Genomic DNA, 17,462 nt, shown 5'->3' with positions numbered 1-17,462 from the left:
TTGGTCTAAAGTAAAAACACACCCAGTTGGCATTAAGAAACTCATTAGCATAAAACTAAAAATATATTGTTTTTCTAAATAAAAAGCACTGCTGTCACCTACATTACAGCGCCCATCTCCTTATGTAGGAGACAGGGCACTTATAATGTGGTGACAGAGCCTCTTTAAGTCATCTCTGTATGCACTTTTAAACCTTGTGTAGTTTTTATTGTGCTTTATCAGAGTAGTTTGGTGTTTTGTGTGTCCATCCTTTTTGTACTTTGGCTTGTGAATGATGCCAGCAAGGTAAACCGTGCATGGTTTTTATTATGGTTGTCTTTGGCTATGTCCAGGGGCAAATTAATATAGTATGTAAGAAGGTAAGCGTACTTCTCCTCCAGCATATACAAGATACATTATTAGCGACTAAGCAACTAAAGGTTAAGAATAAATGGGTCCAATTTGAGTTGTTTTTTTTTTTTTTAAATCTGCTATCTTTTTTTAATTTTTCGTCATCAATTCAGATTTCATGTCACTAGTATCCATCGGTCCCGTAGCAATTCCCGTCAAACCAGCCCCAGACAATCCAACCACTTCCACCATTGTTTTTCAAATTTATTTGGTACGTCACGCTGAATATAAATCCTCTTTTCCATAATTTTATTGATAAGTTCGGTCAAGCCAGGGGGATCCCATTGAATTCAGTACTCTGTGATCAACTTTCTCGCATGGTATAAGGTTTTAGCTATGGCCTGCAATTCCACCTGTTTACCCACCAGCACCCCGACACACCCCAAAAAGCAGACGGATTCGCAAATTAGTTTGCAGTAAGCCAAGTCATCAGAATGCATCGGCCAAAAGATTTTACTATAGATGGATTTATTAAATAGATGGATTCATTCTCCCATTGTGATCTACTGACAGGTAAAATTATGAATCGAGGCAGCACATCTCTTGTTGTCCCTTGGATCTCTAGGCCTACCCTCAAATATTGACTATCATTTGCTTTCATGATTAATGGCAGTCAAAATGTTTAAAAAAAAAAAAGATACAAATAAAGCCTTATTTCCACAGCGCTTCTGCGCACTGCAAAAAGAGGGCGTGCAAACAACAAGTAGCCACTTAGATGTCATATTCCCTCTGTACTGATATCTATTATCAGATATCATTGGGGCATTTAATATTTTATACTATATCTGCACTTTTATATCGGTCACAGCTTGCCCCAGCACTTTATGGTATTGGTGACTTGGGGAGTTGGTTAACTGAGTTGGAGAGACGTGAGCGTCTTTTAATAAAACTGAAAGGGTCTTAATCCCCCACTTTGGATTATGAACATGTGCAGACTAGATTAGCCTAATCAAAGCCCCGCGCCTGACCAGATGCAGTGTCGGGACAATCACAAACCTGATTAATACTTGTCAAGGGCTTAATCACTCCACTGTCTGTCTGCTGAGCTTTAATACCACGGGAGGCTGTGCGATCACCCCGTGGACTGCAGGAATGTACAGTGTGCAAACTTGCCGAAATAAAATGCCGACTGCCTAGTCTTCTGACTCTATTACTTATATTGTGTACATGATTGAAATGCCTCTCAAACACACTTTACATATACAGATTATTGCATGAAGCATGCATGATTCTCCATCTAAAATGTATTTTTCATTTAATCTGATTAATAGTGTAGCCTGATAAGGGGGGGTTTGTATGACTTGACTGCTACCAAGCCCAATACACTGCCTAGCAAACAGTGTCTCTTCAGTGGAGTAGCCAGACAGCACATCCCTATTCATCTTTATATTTTCTCGTGCGTCTTCCATGGAACCAAAATTTGGTATTCTGATAAGGTGCAAAAATATTAATCCTACCATAAGGTGTAATGTCTTCGACCTTATGTATCATGTAGGCATTTTTGCAATAGGTATTCCACTTTTAGGTTCAGATGTAGAGCAGACTGTTCTGATTTTATTATCCACCCATGCTTGGTAATAGGTTTTATTTATATTATTCTTACCGATTTGTTGGTTTTTTGGGGTTTTTTTTTTTACTGCTTTGATAACTTTTCCTATGTGTAGTCCTTTTTAGTCTCCATATCATGAAATGATAATGTCAGAAGACTTGGTGCTGTCCAGTAAAGTACTACTAAGCAGTTAATAGTATAGTATTGGTACCAGTGAACCTAAAATCTGTGTTGCCATCATCCCCAGTGTCACATTCCCACTAGCTGTGTATCTGAATGTTGTACAACTTGCATTGTAAAAAAAACTATTTAATAAACTAAAAGGATTTAAAACACTACTGGTTTGGTGTTTAAAGTAACACTAAACCTAGAAATGAATAATAAAAGTAAACAGGAGATATTTTTACCCCCACTGTTTTTCAGTCTGCTGGAATTTCTGCATGTTTCTGAAACAATCTTCATGTAGAAGTCCTGCAGAGAACACCGGGGTTAATCTCCTGTTTCATTGCATTCTCAGGTGGGGAACGCTGGAGGGGGTGGGGCTTGGCAAAGGGGACGGGCTTAACAATCTTTTTGTCCTTCTGCAGAGAGAGGGGAGGTTCCTGTTATATTTCACTTTGATTTTTTGATATGAGACAAACGGTATCAAAGAAAAGGAGGAGAATGAAGTGAGGAGATACATTTTTTTTCTTTTTGCGCATTTTTATTATAAGATGAAGTGCGTGAAACAAGTCCTTTTTAATTGCAACAATTTTTCTTTTATATTTTATCTTCAGTTTTCCACTTGTTTCATTTATTCAGTTGAACGTAGAAAAGTGATAACTTTCTGTGTATGTACATTAAAGGTAGAGCTGGCTTAATCTGAATCTTATTAGGATCGTAATCGATGGTGTGTAACTATCCGTGTAGGCCATAGCCCATACACTAGTATAAACACTTGTGAATGGGTTATAAGTCAGTTTGGCAATTGTTCCGCTGCACGTTTTTTTTTTAATTATTATTTTAGAGCATACACCAATCATTAACGATGCTATACATTTATTTTGCAGGCTGTTACGGTTGTGATTATTCGAAATGTATATGTTTTGGGATTTATATTAAAGTTTTAAGTGAATAGTTGTTTTTTTTTATTTTTTATTGTGTTTTTTTTAAATGTCATATATCTATATGCTAGTATATTAGCCTGTGTACAAATAGTACACAGGCAGTTGTTAAGGGCATACCTTAGTATCTTTTAACAAAGGAAATCTGGTCAGACAGCACCTGAAGTCCTTCAATGGACCCTTGACTGTCTTTCTATATTGGGTATGTCCCTTGATCGAGTCACAGGGATGCCCTGTGACCTGATCAAAGAGGGTACCCATTCCCTCTTTCCCTTTTGATTGTCGCGATCAGCTTTGATCGCAGAATTCAAAGGGTTAATGGCGGTTTTGCTGATCTCTGCGGTTAGATCAGGGCTGTGGCTTTTTGTATTACAGTGGTTGCCCTGCTCCTGATCGCACGGCCACATTTGCTGTGCCAACGCAAGAATATGCTCATCCTGATCTGGCATTAACCTGCCGCTTATGACTAATATATTCTGCATGCGTTGTCAAATAGTTAACAATTGTACAGATTTGTTTTAGATTTGTACATTTCTAGAAGGAATAACAAAGGAACACAATGCAGAGTTCTTTGAAAAAATGCTTCATAATTGTTATTTCATGGGTAATACACCAGACCTGTGGGAGAACTCCCAGGTCCTCTTTAAAGGGTTAAGCTAGATGTTTTCTCTTGACATTATAGTTGGGCACAAACTTTGTATCATTGAATTGATGTTACTAAGTCTTTGTATTTTTATTTTTTTCTTACAGGACTAGTACAGATCCCAGTCAGTATGTACCAGACGGTGGTCACCAGCCTGACACAGGGTAATGGACCAGTGCAAGTTGCCATGGCACCAGTCACTGCAAGGATATCGGATTCTACAGTCACGGTGGATGGGCAAGCAGTGGAGGTGGTTACCTTAGAGCAGTGACTTATACGCCAACGCAGATTTTTGATGTAATTTCCTGTCTCACTCATTGTTACCAGTGATGTGAACAGGGTGGTTTTAGAGACGTCTGCAGACCCTGCCATTGCTTGGACCCCTGTGCTGGTGAAGTGGTCTTCAGTGCTCTCCTTTTTTATTTTTATTTTTATTTTTTTTTCCCCTCATCCACAGAAAAGAGTTTGCCCATGTAATAGTCTATGTATTTTTTTTTTATTATTTATTTCAAGAAAACAAGCATCAAGCGTATATGTACTCGAGCACCTTCAGGTTCCATTGGGGCATGCAGTGCACTGTGGAAGGCCGGCTTGATGACTGTTTACTTCTTAATTGACTGTTTCCTACCATCATCAATAACTGCCATTATGATGGACTACTTTGGAATGAAAGACTTAACTGGTTTTAATGTGCCCCTGTGTTGGACTAAAGTTAACGATAACTTCTGAAATCTGTTTGAATTGATCTCTGCAACCACTTGTGAAATCCCACCGTTCTACGCTTGCTGCTGGTACTTGTAGTTAAAGAATGTGGCGCCCTGGTTTGCCTAATCTTGGGATAGTGTTTGCTTCATAAAATGTATCATGATTTCTACCACATTACAACACTTACAAATCCAGGGCTTTCACATAGCATCTCAATCATAATGTGTTGACTTTATGGAATAGGGTTATGGAACTTGCCAAAGCAATGCCTTTCAGTTGTACTGTGCTTATAACTGTTGGGAGTCATACCAAATCTCCAGTTATGAGCCTTATATAAGCGGAGGTATATGTAAATTTCTGAAAAACCCTGTATCGGGGAGGAATCAAATTACCATATTATGTATTTACTCGCACATTATGTATCCCCATGTAAACATGGCTCTCCTGACAGGTCTATTTTATTTAAGGCTTTTATTCCCCATGAAATAGAAATTATGGAACATATTTTCTTAGAACAGTCGTGCTGTTCCTCTGTTCCTCCTAGAAATTTATTAATAAATTGACAACTGATTGTTATTACCCTTGTAAAAGGGGTGTGTCTCTTCAGTCTCACTCTGTCAGCACTGATTGGACATTGTCTCTCTGTAGGGGTCACACCCCAAACTGGTAACCCCCAGTTGTCAAATTTATTTTTACATTTTTAGGAGGAATAACAGATGAATGGCACAACGCATAGTTCTAAGAAAATATGTTCCAGAATTGTTACATTAAAGAGGCTCTGTCACCAGATTTTGCAACCCCTATCTCCTATTGCAGCAGATCGGCGCTGCAATGTAGATAAGAGTAACGTGTTGTTTTTTTTCAAAAACGAGCATTTTTGGCCAAGTTATGACCATTTTTATATTTATGCAAATGAGGCTTTCTGAAGTACAACTGGGCGTGTTTAAAGTTATGTACAACTGGGCGTGTATTATGTGTGTTACATCTGGGCGTTTTTACTTGTTTTACTAGCTGGGCGTTGTGAATAGAAGTGTATGATGCTGACGAATCAGCATCATCCACTTCTCTTCGTTAACACCCAGCTTCTGGCAGTGCAGACACACAGCGTGTTCTCAAGAGATCACGCTGTGACGTCGCTTCCTGCCCCAGGTCCTGCATCGTGTCGGACGAGCGAGGACACATCGGCACCAGGCGACGGAGGCTACAGTTGATTCTGCAGCAGCATTGGCGTTTGCAGGTAAGTCGATGTAGCCTCTGTCGCCTGGTGCCGATGTGTCCTCACTAGTCCGACACGATGCAGGACCTGGGGCAGGAAGTGACGTCACAGCGTGATCTCTCGAGAACGCTGTGTGTCTGTGCACTGCCAGAAGCTGGGTGTTAACGAGGATAAGTGGATAATGCTGATTCGTCAGCATCATACACTTCTATTCACAACGCCCAGCTAGTAAAAGAAGTAAAAACGCCCAGATGTACACACACAATACACGCCCAGTTGTACATAACTTTAAACACGCCCAGTTGTACTTCAGAAAGCCTCATTTGCATAAATATAAAAATGGTCATAACTTGGCCAAAAATGCTCGTTTTTGAAAAAAAAAAACACGTTACTCTTATCTACATTGCAGCGCCGATCTGCTGCAATAGGAGATAGGGGTTGCAAAATCTGGTGACAGAGCCTCTTTAAGTGTAGCTAAACGTTTGACAAGTCACTGACATGTCAGAAGTTTGGATTGGGGGGTCTGAGCACTGAGACCCCCACCAATCGCTAGAACGAAGCAGCTGAAGCGCTCGTGTGAGCGCTCAGCTGCTTCGTGTCTGGTCGGCTTTTCCGGAAAGCCGATGTATTGGAGTACGGGCTCATAGACTTTCTATTGAGTCCGTACAACGATACAGTTATTTCCGGAAAAAGCCAGACACAAAGCGGCTGAGCGATTCAGCTGCTTCGTTATAACGATTGGTGGGGGTCTCAGTGCTCAGACCCCCACCAATCCAAACTTCTGACATGTCACTATGACCTGTCCGAAGCTTGTCAAACGTTTAGCTACACTTTAAGGAGAATGCAAGTGTTTATATCAGGAGAGATGACCGGTCCTCCTTTAAGAAATGTGTATTGCATTTTTGTGATTAATGCTGTGCCATCGCTGCTGCTCATATGATATTCATGGGTCTTGTATTTTACTATGGTTAAATGTTTATTTGGAGTGAATGGACATTGAACGTTTATGGTGTTTATCTGAAGGGTTTAAGAATTTAGTTATTTAAAACTTGTCTTTATAATGTCGAAGTGGATTTTTTGTGTAGCTGGACCCTGGCCGATCTGACATTGGTGGTATAGCCTAGTGATATGCCACAAATGTCTATCTTGAGACGTTCCCTTTTAAATGTTCAAGGCAGTGATCCTAAATGGACCAACATCTCAGCCCGATGAGCAATTTTGGAGGGGAGGGTTGCAAATGCTTCTCAACTAATGAGTTTTATTAAAACGAGTGCAAGGAAAGCGCAGTTGGCCATAGCAACCAATCAGATTGCTGCTTCTATTCTCCAAAGAGCCTCTGAAAATGGGATCTGATTGGTTGCTGTGTTGCTCCTCCCATTTTTCCTTTGCACTAGTTTAGATAAACCATTCCCTGTTGAATCTGTGAAATTAGGGAAACTCCTGTTCTTGTCCAATTAGAGTTCACGATGCTACTGATCAGCTGAGAGCAAAGTAATGGGCACTACAACCACTACTTGACTAATTCATTGAGTAGGCTTATGCAGTTTGTGAAAAAGTTTTGTGGTTCTGGGGGCAGTGATAGTTAGAACATGCACGTAAAGCACTAGAAGAAAATTAGTCCAGCCTTTAACTCCGAGTATTTACTATGTTGTTCTTGGAAGTTCTGTTTTTACTATGTTATCCCTACAATGTCATCATTATTTGCAAATTTGTTTTTTATGCCCTGCAACTCCAAAGATACTTTATATTGCAACAGTACTTATTCTTTTCAAAACCTGTCATTTTTCAGCTTGTACGTATGTGTTTGTCCGCCTCTGTCCGGTCCCGCCAGTGGCAGTGATACACTCCCAGAATAGCTCATGTGTGACTCCTCTACAGTTTAGGTATGGCCACATCATAAACAAAGTTGATACAACATGATTTGTCATGATTTTTAGCGTGAAGGTTACCTGATTTACCATTTTTAGTGTGTGTTTTTATCTCTTTATGCTGTTTTATTTTAAATATTTAATCATTAAATCAAACCTGTTGGTATTTATATTAAAGCCCTGTTCACATCTGCGTTGGAGGCTCCGTTAGGTGCCTCCGTCGCAGATCTGCCAGGGATTACTGGAAACAATATTGCGGAATTCTGTGCTATTGTTTCTGGTAAATCTATGGAAAGTTGACGGAACCCACTAAAGTCAATGGGTTCCATCGGCTGCCGGCGGTGTCAGTGTGGCAACGGAACCGTCTTTCGGTTTTCCCTTGCTATGCCCCTCTGACGGAGCAGAAAAGCTCAAACCCACGATGCAGATCTAAACGGCCTAATTGTGTTTTTGGCTTGAAAAACGTTCCGTTTTTCTAAATTTTCCAGTTGCATGCAGTAATCTGCTGTATGATGGCTTCATAGAAAGTGAAATATGGCACAGGTTAAAATATTTCAATGTAAGGGCCCAACAATGAAATTGCTGCAAAGCTTTGTAAATTAAACCATGTTTTGTTTTTATATTGTAAATAGCTTGTGAATATAATGGATTATGGAGTAACCCTAAAATGTCAATCCCCAATGACCGTGGTAACTTTTTTAGGATGGAGGTCAAAAGAAATCTGAAAGTAAAGCTCCATAGCATTCTTATATTTATCAAATGTAATGTCGAACACCTTAAGAATATAGCTTCACTGAATTTTGTTGAGAAAAGTTTGGTACTCTCTGGAAGCTATCAACAAGCAGGCTAAAGTTGCTGTTGACTGGTTTTAGTAATCTTATTTTGGCTTGTGTGAATACCCCGTAAACCCACACTCATTAACACTGGAGTCCGCTAGCAAAGCCAAAATCCATACATTATATGAATTCCTTACACTTGTGCTGAGGCACCCACCGATCCAGAGAATGGAGGGGGTGGTATGAACGGAGCGGTAGTCACTCGTGTGCACTGCTGCTCTATTCATCCTCTGGGACTGCCGGAGATAGCCAGCACTGTTCATACAGGGGACTTGAGACAGGGCCCCTGTTCTCTGATTGCTGGGACACCAACAGACACAAACACTTATCACCTTTTCTGTGGATAGGTGAGTAGTTGATTTGGTGGGATAACCTCTTTAATGCGTTTTTCAGGCTAACAACAGAACACCGTTATGCACTCAAAGTACTAAAGAAAAGACACAGAATAACAGATCTGTTAGCAACAGCTTGATGATGGTTTCCATGTAGCAACAAGATCATTTTCAAGAAAAACGTGAAAATGGCATATAAAGTAATGAAGATTACGGAGTACATATTACAGAGATTCTAGCTTTTCATTTGCTGTACTTTATAGCCAGTTTATCAATGTGGCGCTTGACTTCATACCTGTGTGAATGCTGTTTAGAACAGGTTGTGGGGTTTCCTCATGTCAAGTCTCCTTTATTGCCTCCCATTTGTTCTGTGCTTGTAGTATCTTCCCTAACCCCAGAAGTTACTGCAGCAGTGAGTGTTGGGCCGGATTTACACGAGTGTGTTCGGTCCGTGATATACGCACTGCATGTCTGCCGCATTTCCCGGATCGAACACGCTTCATGGAGCCGGGCTCCAAGTGTCATAGTTATCTATGACGCTAGGAGTCCCTGCCTCACTGTGGGAAAACTGTCCCTTACTGTAATCATGTTTTCAGTACGGACAGTCAGAGACTCCTAGTATCATAGATAACCATGATGCTAGGAGCCCGGTTCCCTAAAGCGTGTTCGGTCCGGGAAATATTGCCGACATACGGTCCATATCACGGACCGAACACGCTTGTGTGAACCCAGCCTTACTCTATTACTCCCAAGGGTTGAAGGACATTTCAGCACCCCTAGGGTTTTGTATAGTGTTACCTGTATTACATTTGTCTTGCTCCATAAATTGTACGTTGTCTAGGGAAAACTTTATAAATAGCCCTATAGCTTGTACAATATTTTAGTTTTTATCGGTGTTAACGTTTCCAGATAACTTATGTTTTTGTTTACTGGAACACATTTGTCTGTCTTGAAAATGACAATGAAATAGAGCACTGTATATTGACCATGACCTGCGTTTAATGCTCTGTGTGGGCTGCATTGAGCAAATAAATTGCTTAACATGTTTGTGTACTTTATTATCCATTGTGTTTAACTCGCCTCTACACATTTCTACTGTACACCCGTATTCTCACACTTTATTCTCGTTACGTTACTAATAGGTTGAACCATGCGGGAGACACAGCATTTCAAAGATTTTACATTAAAATGTTTAATCTGGCAACAATGGGACATATGTGCCAAATTATCAGATGGTCATACAAAATTATATGAAATGTCTAAAGGCAATGAACATTTGGGAAGAAATTTCAAAATAAAATGTTGAAATGAAAAATGTTACTATAACCTTATAATATAATGTGGAACTTTGCAAGACCAGAATAAATTCCTCATACAGTGTTGTGTGAGAATCAGGTTCTGGATTATCCAATGGTAGATGAAAGGATTTCTGCTCGATGTATAAAATGAGGGTAGATCGTAAGGGCCATTTGTCCTAATCCCTACTTTTGAGGCCCCCCACAACTCTAAATTTTAAAGTAGTGAAGGCTGCAGTTCTCCTACGATTCAACTGACCAAATAAATATATAGGAGAGGACTGAAACTTCTACTTGGCTGTACAAACAACACTGCAGCTCTCCAACAACTTGAAAAGATGCAAGCTCTTCTTTTAGGCTGGATTCACACAAGCACATTACGTCCGTAATGGACGGACGTATTTCGGCCACAAGTCCCGGACCGAACTCAGTGCAGGGAGCCGGGCTCCTAGCATCATAGTTATGTACGATGCAAGGAGTCCCTGCCTCTCCGTGGAACTACTGTCCCGTACTGAAAACATGATTACAGTACGGGACACTTGTCCTGCAGCGAGGCAGGGACTCCTAGCATCGTACATAACTATGATGCTAGGAGCCCGGCACCCTGCAGTGTGTTCGGTCCGGGACTTGCGGCCAAAATACGTTTTGTCCATTACGGACGTAATGTGCTCGTGTGAATCTAGCCTTATTGTATAACTTTCGACCATGGCTCAACGTCCAATACGCTGGCCACCACATAATTTTATGAGAGAATGTTTTACGATTCACACCTCACATTACAGGCATTTGAAGTCAAAAGCTGTTGTTGGCATATTTTAGCCTACGTGTTCATTATTCACTAATCATTTAGTCTATCCGTCTTGACCCTTTCAAGACTAAGGGCTTCCGATGCCTGAATGTTTACAGCGCTTTCTATTATATCCATCTATTTTTGCTTAATTCCCAAGATTAATGTTTCATGGAATGTCAGGGGCATGGGTTCAGCTAAGAAAAGAGCTATGATATTTGCCAAAATATCCTGTGTATTCCAGAGACACATTTGACTCCAGATACGCCACGTGTGTTAATTAGACCCTGGATACAATGGCCCAAACTTTCCTGTTGCTTGTCCTATTCTCGTGGGGTATCCATACTTATAGAAGAATCCCTTAGGTGGGAGGTAGACACTTCAAATTGATGCTGATGGCCTTTTTAATTTCATACATGTGTTTATAAATAATGTCTCATACGTTCTTATAGGGCTCTATTTTCCTCTTTCGGCATCGTTGTCCGTGATACGTTGGGCTGCTAATTTTTCAGCAGTGTGTCCTGGAGCAAGATAGTTATGTATGGGCGACTTTAACATGGTTATGGATAGTGCCCGAGAAAGGTATAGACCTTCCCAATTGATGACTACTTCACCTAATCAAGGCACGCACCTTCATCTTTTGATGTTGGGGTGGACTGACATATCTAGTTTTCGATGCCCCAGTGCCAGAGTGTATTCATGCTCTTTGCTGGGCCATATTTCACTGTCCTGTATGACTACTTGTTTGGTAATGATTTATTATTGGATATGATGCCTCAACTTACATATAAACCCAGAGGAGTATCTGATCATTCCCCTGTATTGGCCAGTCTCCAGCTCCCAGATATTTCTAGACTGATGGGATGGAAGATTCATCCATTTTGGCTTACTGTAAATGGTACTAATGATAAGATCCCTGATCCGTTACAAGTGTTCTTGCAAGGTCATCATGCCTTTGATAATACAGGTATTATGTGGGACACTACTAAAGCATATTTGAGGGGCTGCCTTAAATCCTCTATTTAGAATTTAAAGTGCTCTACTTCTAGAATGGTTAGATTAAGCGGGAAAATGTTTGGAATCGGAGGCGGTGTATGTCGCACATCCTTCTGATTCTAAGGGTATGTGCACACACACTAATTACGTCCGTAATTGACGGACCTATTTCGGCTGCAAGTACCGGACCGAACACAGTGCAGGGAGCCGGGCTCCTAGCATCATACTTATGTACGATGCTAGGAGTCCCTGCCTCGCTGCAGGACAACTGTCCCGTACTGTAATCATGTTTTCAGTACGGCACAGTTGTCCTGCAGCGAGGTAGGGACTCCTAGCATCGTACATAAGTATGATGCTAGGAGCCCGGCTCCCTGCACTGTGTTCGGTCCGGTACTTGCGGCCGAAATACGTCCGTCAATTACGCACGTAATTAGTGTGTGTGCACATACCCTTATAGGCAAAAATGGTTGGAGTCGGGGAGACCATTTGTTGCTCTTACAGGGAAGGGCTAACCGTGAACTTTTCTTTGTTTACCCAATTCAAATGCAGTTTATCAATCAAATAAACGATTAGCTTATATTGTCCGTCAAAACTCTGTATCCTTCCATTCATAAAATCAGGGGAGTTGATGTGGGTATTATCATGGATAATGTGGGAATTTCTGAAAGATTTGCCCAGTACTAGGGGATCTATGCACCTCAAGGGTACAATCTAGTACATCAGAACTTCATTCCTACCTGGATGAGGTTAGTTTTACCTCTCTGTCTTAGGGGGGATTCACACGAGCGTGTATTCGGTCCGTGCGGGCCGCGTGGTTTTCACGCGGCACGCATGGACCAATACAAGTCTATGGGGCAGTACAGACAGTCCGTGCTTTTTGCGCAGCGTTTGTCTGCTGCGCAAAAAGCGCGACAGGTTCAATAACTCTGCGTATTTCGCGCATCACGCACCCATTGAAGTCAATGGGTGCGTGAAAATCACGCGCACCACACGGAAGCACTTCCGTGGGACGAGCGTGATTCGCGCAACAGCAGTGAAAAGGATGAATGAAAACCGAAAAGCACCACGTGCTTTTCTGTTTCCGAACATCCAAACGGAGTGTCTTTGCGATGAGCGAAGCCGGACAAGCGTACCGAACTTCACCGGGTTCGGCCAAACTCGTTTTGGCCGATCCCGGAAAAAAAATTATCGGTACGCGACGTCGGGAGAGATTCACTGTGCATGGTGCTGAAAGAGTTAAACTGTTTCAGCACCATGGACAGTGACTTGCGATCCCAAAATACATGAACCTGTAAAAAAAACCGAAGTTCTAACTTACCGATTACTCCTGTCTCCTTCCTGCAGTCCGACCTCCCGGGATGACACTTCAGTTCAAGTGACAGCTCCAGCCAATCACAGGCCAAGCACAGGCTGCAGCCAATCACAGGCTGCAGCGGTCACTTGGACTGCCGCGTCATCCAGGGAGGTGGGGCCCGATGTCAAGAGAGGCGCGTCACCAAGGACGCGTCACCAAGGCAACGGCCGGGAAGTTCTCGGTAAGTAGGAACTTTATCTTTTTTTTTTTACAGGTTTTTCGCTGTTGTGTTCGGCATTCACTGTCGAGGGTGCTGAAAGAGTTAGCTCTTTCAGCACCTTGGACAGTGACGGGCGTCGACAAGCCTCATCTCTATGATGCCGGCTGCGCGAAAATCACGCAGCCGCGCATCAGACACGCATGACACACGCAGCTGTCAAATGGTTTTTGCGCTCGCAAAACGCCGCGTTGTTTGCGCGCGCAAAAACGCAACGCTCGTGTGAATCTCCCCTTAGTCTGATAGAATATCTCTTGAAGCCGACGTTGCACCAGATGAGTTGCACGAGCACGAAAAGATTTAGCAACGGTCAAATCGCTTGGCCAGGATGGGATACCACCTGAGGTTTAGTGTAACTATGCAGAACTGACTCCCATTTTACGTTAAATGTTTCTTTACTCACTCTGGGATCTCTACCTGAATCATTGAATGATGCCGCTATTGTAATTTTGCTGAAGCCATATAAAGATCCATTGGACTTCGGCTCATATAGGCCCATTTCACTTTTAAACAGTGACTTAAAGTACTTACTAAAATTTTGGCGAATAGATTGATCAGGGTGTATAAGCTTTAGTATAACAGCCATCAATCGGGATTTATGCCTGGGAAGTCAACATCAGACATATAACAGAGATCCAGCTTACTATCTGAGCCCTACGTATATTAAGTCCCCAAGGGAGCAAATTTTGGTTAATGGACTACTTCCCCATATTGTCAGTTGGCAAGAGGTACAAGACGGGGGCGGGCCTTTGTCTCTGTTATTTGCAATAGACATTAAAGAGGCTCTGTCACCAGATTATAAATTTCTTAATGACCAACTGGGCGTGTTTTCACGTTTGACCAAGTGGGCGTTGTACAGAGAAGTGTATGACGCTGACCAATCAGTGTCATACACTTCACATTGTTCCAGCTCAGCATGATCCACAGCACAGTGTGCCCACTTGGTCAAAAGTAAAAGCACGCCCAGTTCGTCATTAAGAAACTCATTAGCATAAATCTAAAATTGCTCATAACTTGCTAAAAAATGATTGTTTTTAAAAATAAAAACCACTGTTATCTACATTACAGCTCCAATCAGATTATGTAGGAGATAGGGCAGTTATAATCTGGTGACACCTGGCCAGCTGTGATAGCCCTCATAGATCGATTCTGAGGCTTTTCTGGTCTACATATCAACTGGACTAAATCCTTTTTTTTCCACTACATTTTGGCGCCAGTGGAAAGTGGACTTAAAGAGGCTCTGTCACCAGATTTTGCAACCCCTATCTACTATTGCAGCAGATCGGCGCTGCAATGTAGATAAGAGTAACGTTTTTTGTTTTTTTAAACTAGCATTTTTGGCCAAGTTATGACAATTTTTATATTTATGCAAATGAGGTTTTCTAAAGTACAACTGGGCGTGTTTAAAGTTATGTACAAGTGGGCGTTTTTTACTTCTTTTACTAGCTGGGCGTTGTGAATAGAAGTGTATGATGCTGACGAATCAGCATCATCCACTTCTCTTCACAACGCCCAGCTTCTGGCAGTGCACAGACACACAGCGTTTTCTCGAGAGATCACGCTGTGGCGTCACTTCCCCAGGTCCTGCATCGTGTCGGACGAGCGAGGACACATAGGCACCAGAGGCTACATTTGATTCTGCAGCAGCATCGGCGTTTGCAGGTAAGTTGATGTAGCTACTTACCTGCAAACGCTGATGCTGCTGCTGAATCGACTGTAGCCTCTGGTGCCGATGTGTCCTCGCTCGTCCGACACGATGCAGGACCTGGGGCAGGAAGTGAGTGACGTCACAGCGTGATCTCTCGAGAACACGCTGTGTGTCTGTGCACTGCCAGAAGCTGGGCGTTGTGAAGAGAAGTGGATGATGCTGATTCGTCAGCATCATACACTTCTATTCACAACGCCCAGCTAGTAAAAGAAGTAAAAATGCCCAGATGTACATACACAATACACGCCCACTTGTACATAACTTTAAACACGCCCAGTTATACTTTAGAAAACCTCATTTGCATAAATATAAAAATTGTCATAACTTGGCCAAAAATGCTTGTTTTAAAAAAAAAAAAAACAACAAAAAAAACGTTACTGTTATCTACAGTACATTGCAGCGCCGATCTGCTGCAATAGGAGATAGGGGTTGCAAAATCTGGTGACAGAGCCTCTTTAAAGTAGTCTTGAGTTTTAAATACTTGAGTGTAGAAGTGAGTAGGATCTCTGGCTCAGATATATGTAATAATATCTATCCTCGTTTAGAATATGTTAAGCCCTTCCCTCTTTGGCCACTTTTGACCTTCCTGACCGAGCATCATTTTTCAAATCTGGCATATTTCATTTTATGTGGTAATAACTTTGGAATGCTTTTACCTATCCTAGCGATTCTGAGATTTTCTCGTGACACATTGGACTTTGTAATTGGCAAAATTTGCTCGATACATTCAGTATTTAATTGTGAAACACCAAAATTTAGGGAAAAATTAGTATTTGTCTAAATTTAAAGAGAACCTTTCACCTCCCCAAACATGTGCAGCTAAGTTCAGCATGTTATAGGAAAGTTTGACACTACACAACAATTGTTGCATTGATATATAACAGATGTCCGTTCACTTGATTCATTGAATTGTATCACTGCCTATATGAACGATTAAAATTCGATTTTTATTATAGAAAAACCATACTAAAATTGGGCTAGATAGCCAAATGTACTGTAAAGGCGTAAGCACGGTAGACCATACAGGAGGAGGAGCAATTGAGGGTGTGGTTGTTAGTACCACATGCTGCTGAGCAGAGATTCCCCCTAACTGTATTATGATATAACACCTGGTCAATCCGTGCCACTGAGAACTTGTCCCTATGCGTTTCCGTACCGCTAATGGTCAGTGTGCTTCAGCAGGGTTCACACTGATGTGATATCAACACATCTATATTTGATTATATGGCCGGGAGACACCTATTGCGTGTCTCATAACAGTCACCCGGCTCGTGCACGACACTAGTCAGCTGGTCGAACACGAGCCGAGTGAAATGCCGGGCATAAATAGTACTGGCCACTCCCTCCCCGGAATGACGCGGCGGCCGGGCAGCCAATCCATGACGAGCCACGTACATGACGTGGCCTGAACAGGGCCGACGCCCGCTGTCACTGCAGGGGGGAGTAACCATACCGGCGTCCCTAGTAACCAGGGATCACAAGGCGGCCGTGTAGCACTGGCCTGAGACATGTAGCCATGGAGAGGACCAATAGCAGGAAACACAGCGATTGTGGGCCCAGACATATGGCACACTCGATCGCCGTGCATGGTATCCTCACAATAGGAAACACAGCGATCATGGAACCATTAAATATGGTACACTCGGTCGCTGTGTATAACTCGGAGGGGGGGGGGTTTGGGGGGTTGCAATTCGCTATGTATGATCAAGGGGACCACTCAAGGCGTCCCATAACGACACAGGTTACCACAGAGGGTCTCGAAAATAGGGGAAGAAAATAAGTAAGTATGCTAAGATAACCAGAGGGCAATTGACACAAGCTAGGGACAAATGGCAAGGTGTAGCGGCATAATTCGCCCAATCCAGGGTCACAGCAACCGGTTCAGAGGAAGCAATCGAACGATATCTGTTCATTGAGACCCGCCGGTTTCATGGTATGCATGCGGAAAATCCATTGGGCTTCTTTTTGTAGGATGCTCTTGTCCCAATTGCCCCCCCTGGCAGATGGCCGTATGTGCTCGATCCCCTGAAATTTAATGACGTGGGTGTCACCGCCATGCTTTTCCCATACGTGTCGAGCCACCGAGGTGTCCATATTGCGACGAATGTCGCCTATATAGTCCCTTATTCGTCTCCTAAATTCTCTAATTGTCTTGCCGACATATTGCAGTCCACAGACACAAGAGATCAGGTAGACGATGCCCTTCGTTTTGCAATTTATAAAGGATCTGTTTTCAAATATCCGACCAGTCGCATGGCTATTGAAATTCTTGCTACAGGATATGGATTCGCAAGCTTTGCAGGACCCACATCTAAATGTTCCCTTTATGTTGTGTGTGAGCCATGTTGTGGGGCGAATGGATTGCATATGGCTATGAACCACACGATCCCTGATGTTCTTACCCCTCCTATAGGTGACCGAGGGTCTATTGCCTACAAGATCACCTATATCTGGGTCAGTCCT

At 42.3% G+C, this 17,462-nt stretch overlaps 1 protein-coding gene across 5 annotated transcripts in view; it reads left to right on the top strand.

Annotated features, from left to right (window-relative positions):
- NRF1 (nuclear respiratory factor 1) overlaps positions 1-9,689 on the top strand; it is an 82,684-nt gene extending 72,995 nt beyond the window's left edge. For 3 of the 5 annotated variants that reach the window (XM_075857536.1, XM_075857533.1, XM_075857534.1), the window contains exons 12-13: positions 3,793-3,935; positions 7,396-9,689. In XM_075857536.1, coding sequence (XP_075713651.1) covers positions 3,793-3,935; positions 7,396-7,446 — 194 coding nt within the window. In that variant the 3' untranslated portion in view covers positions 7,447-9,689. Of the gene's footprint in view, positions 1-3,792; positions 5,202-7,395 lie in introns of those variants that run through there. The other 2 variants (XM_075857535.1, XM_075857538.1) reach the window with 2 other exon arrangements.
- Positions 9,690-17,462: the final 7,773 nt, after the last annotated feature.

The sequence above is a fragment of the Rhinoderma darwinii genome, chromosome 3, assembly GCF_050947455.1.
Source record: "Rhinoderma darwinii isolate aRhiDar2 chromosome 3, aRhiDar2.hap1, whole genome shotgun sequence".
NCBI lineage: Eukaryota > Metazoa > Chordata > Amphibia > Anura > Rhinodermatidae > Rhinoderma > Rhinoderma darwinii.
This window is presented reverse-complemented; position numbering and strand designations above follow the sequence as displayed.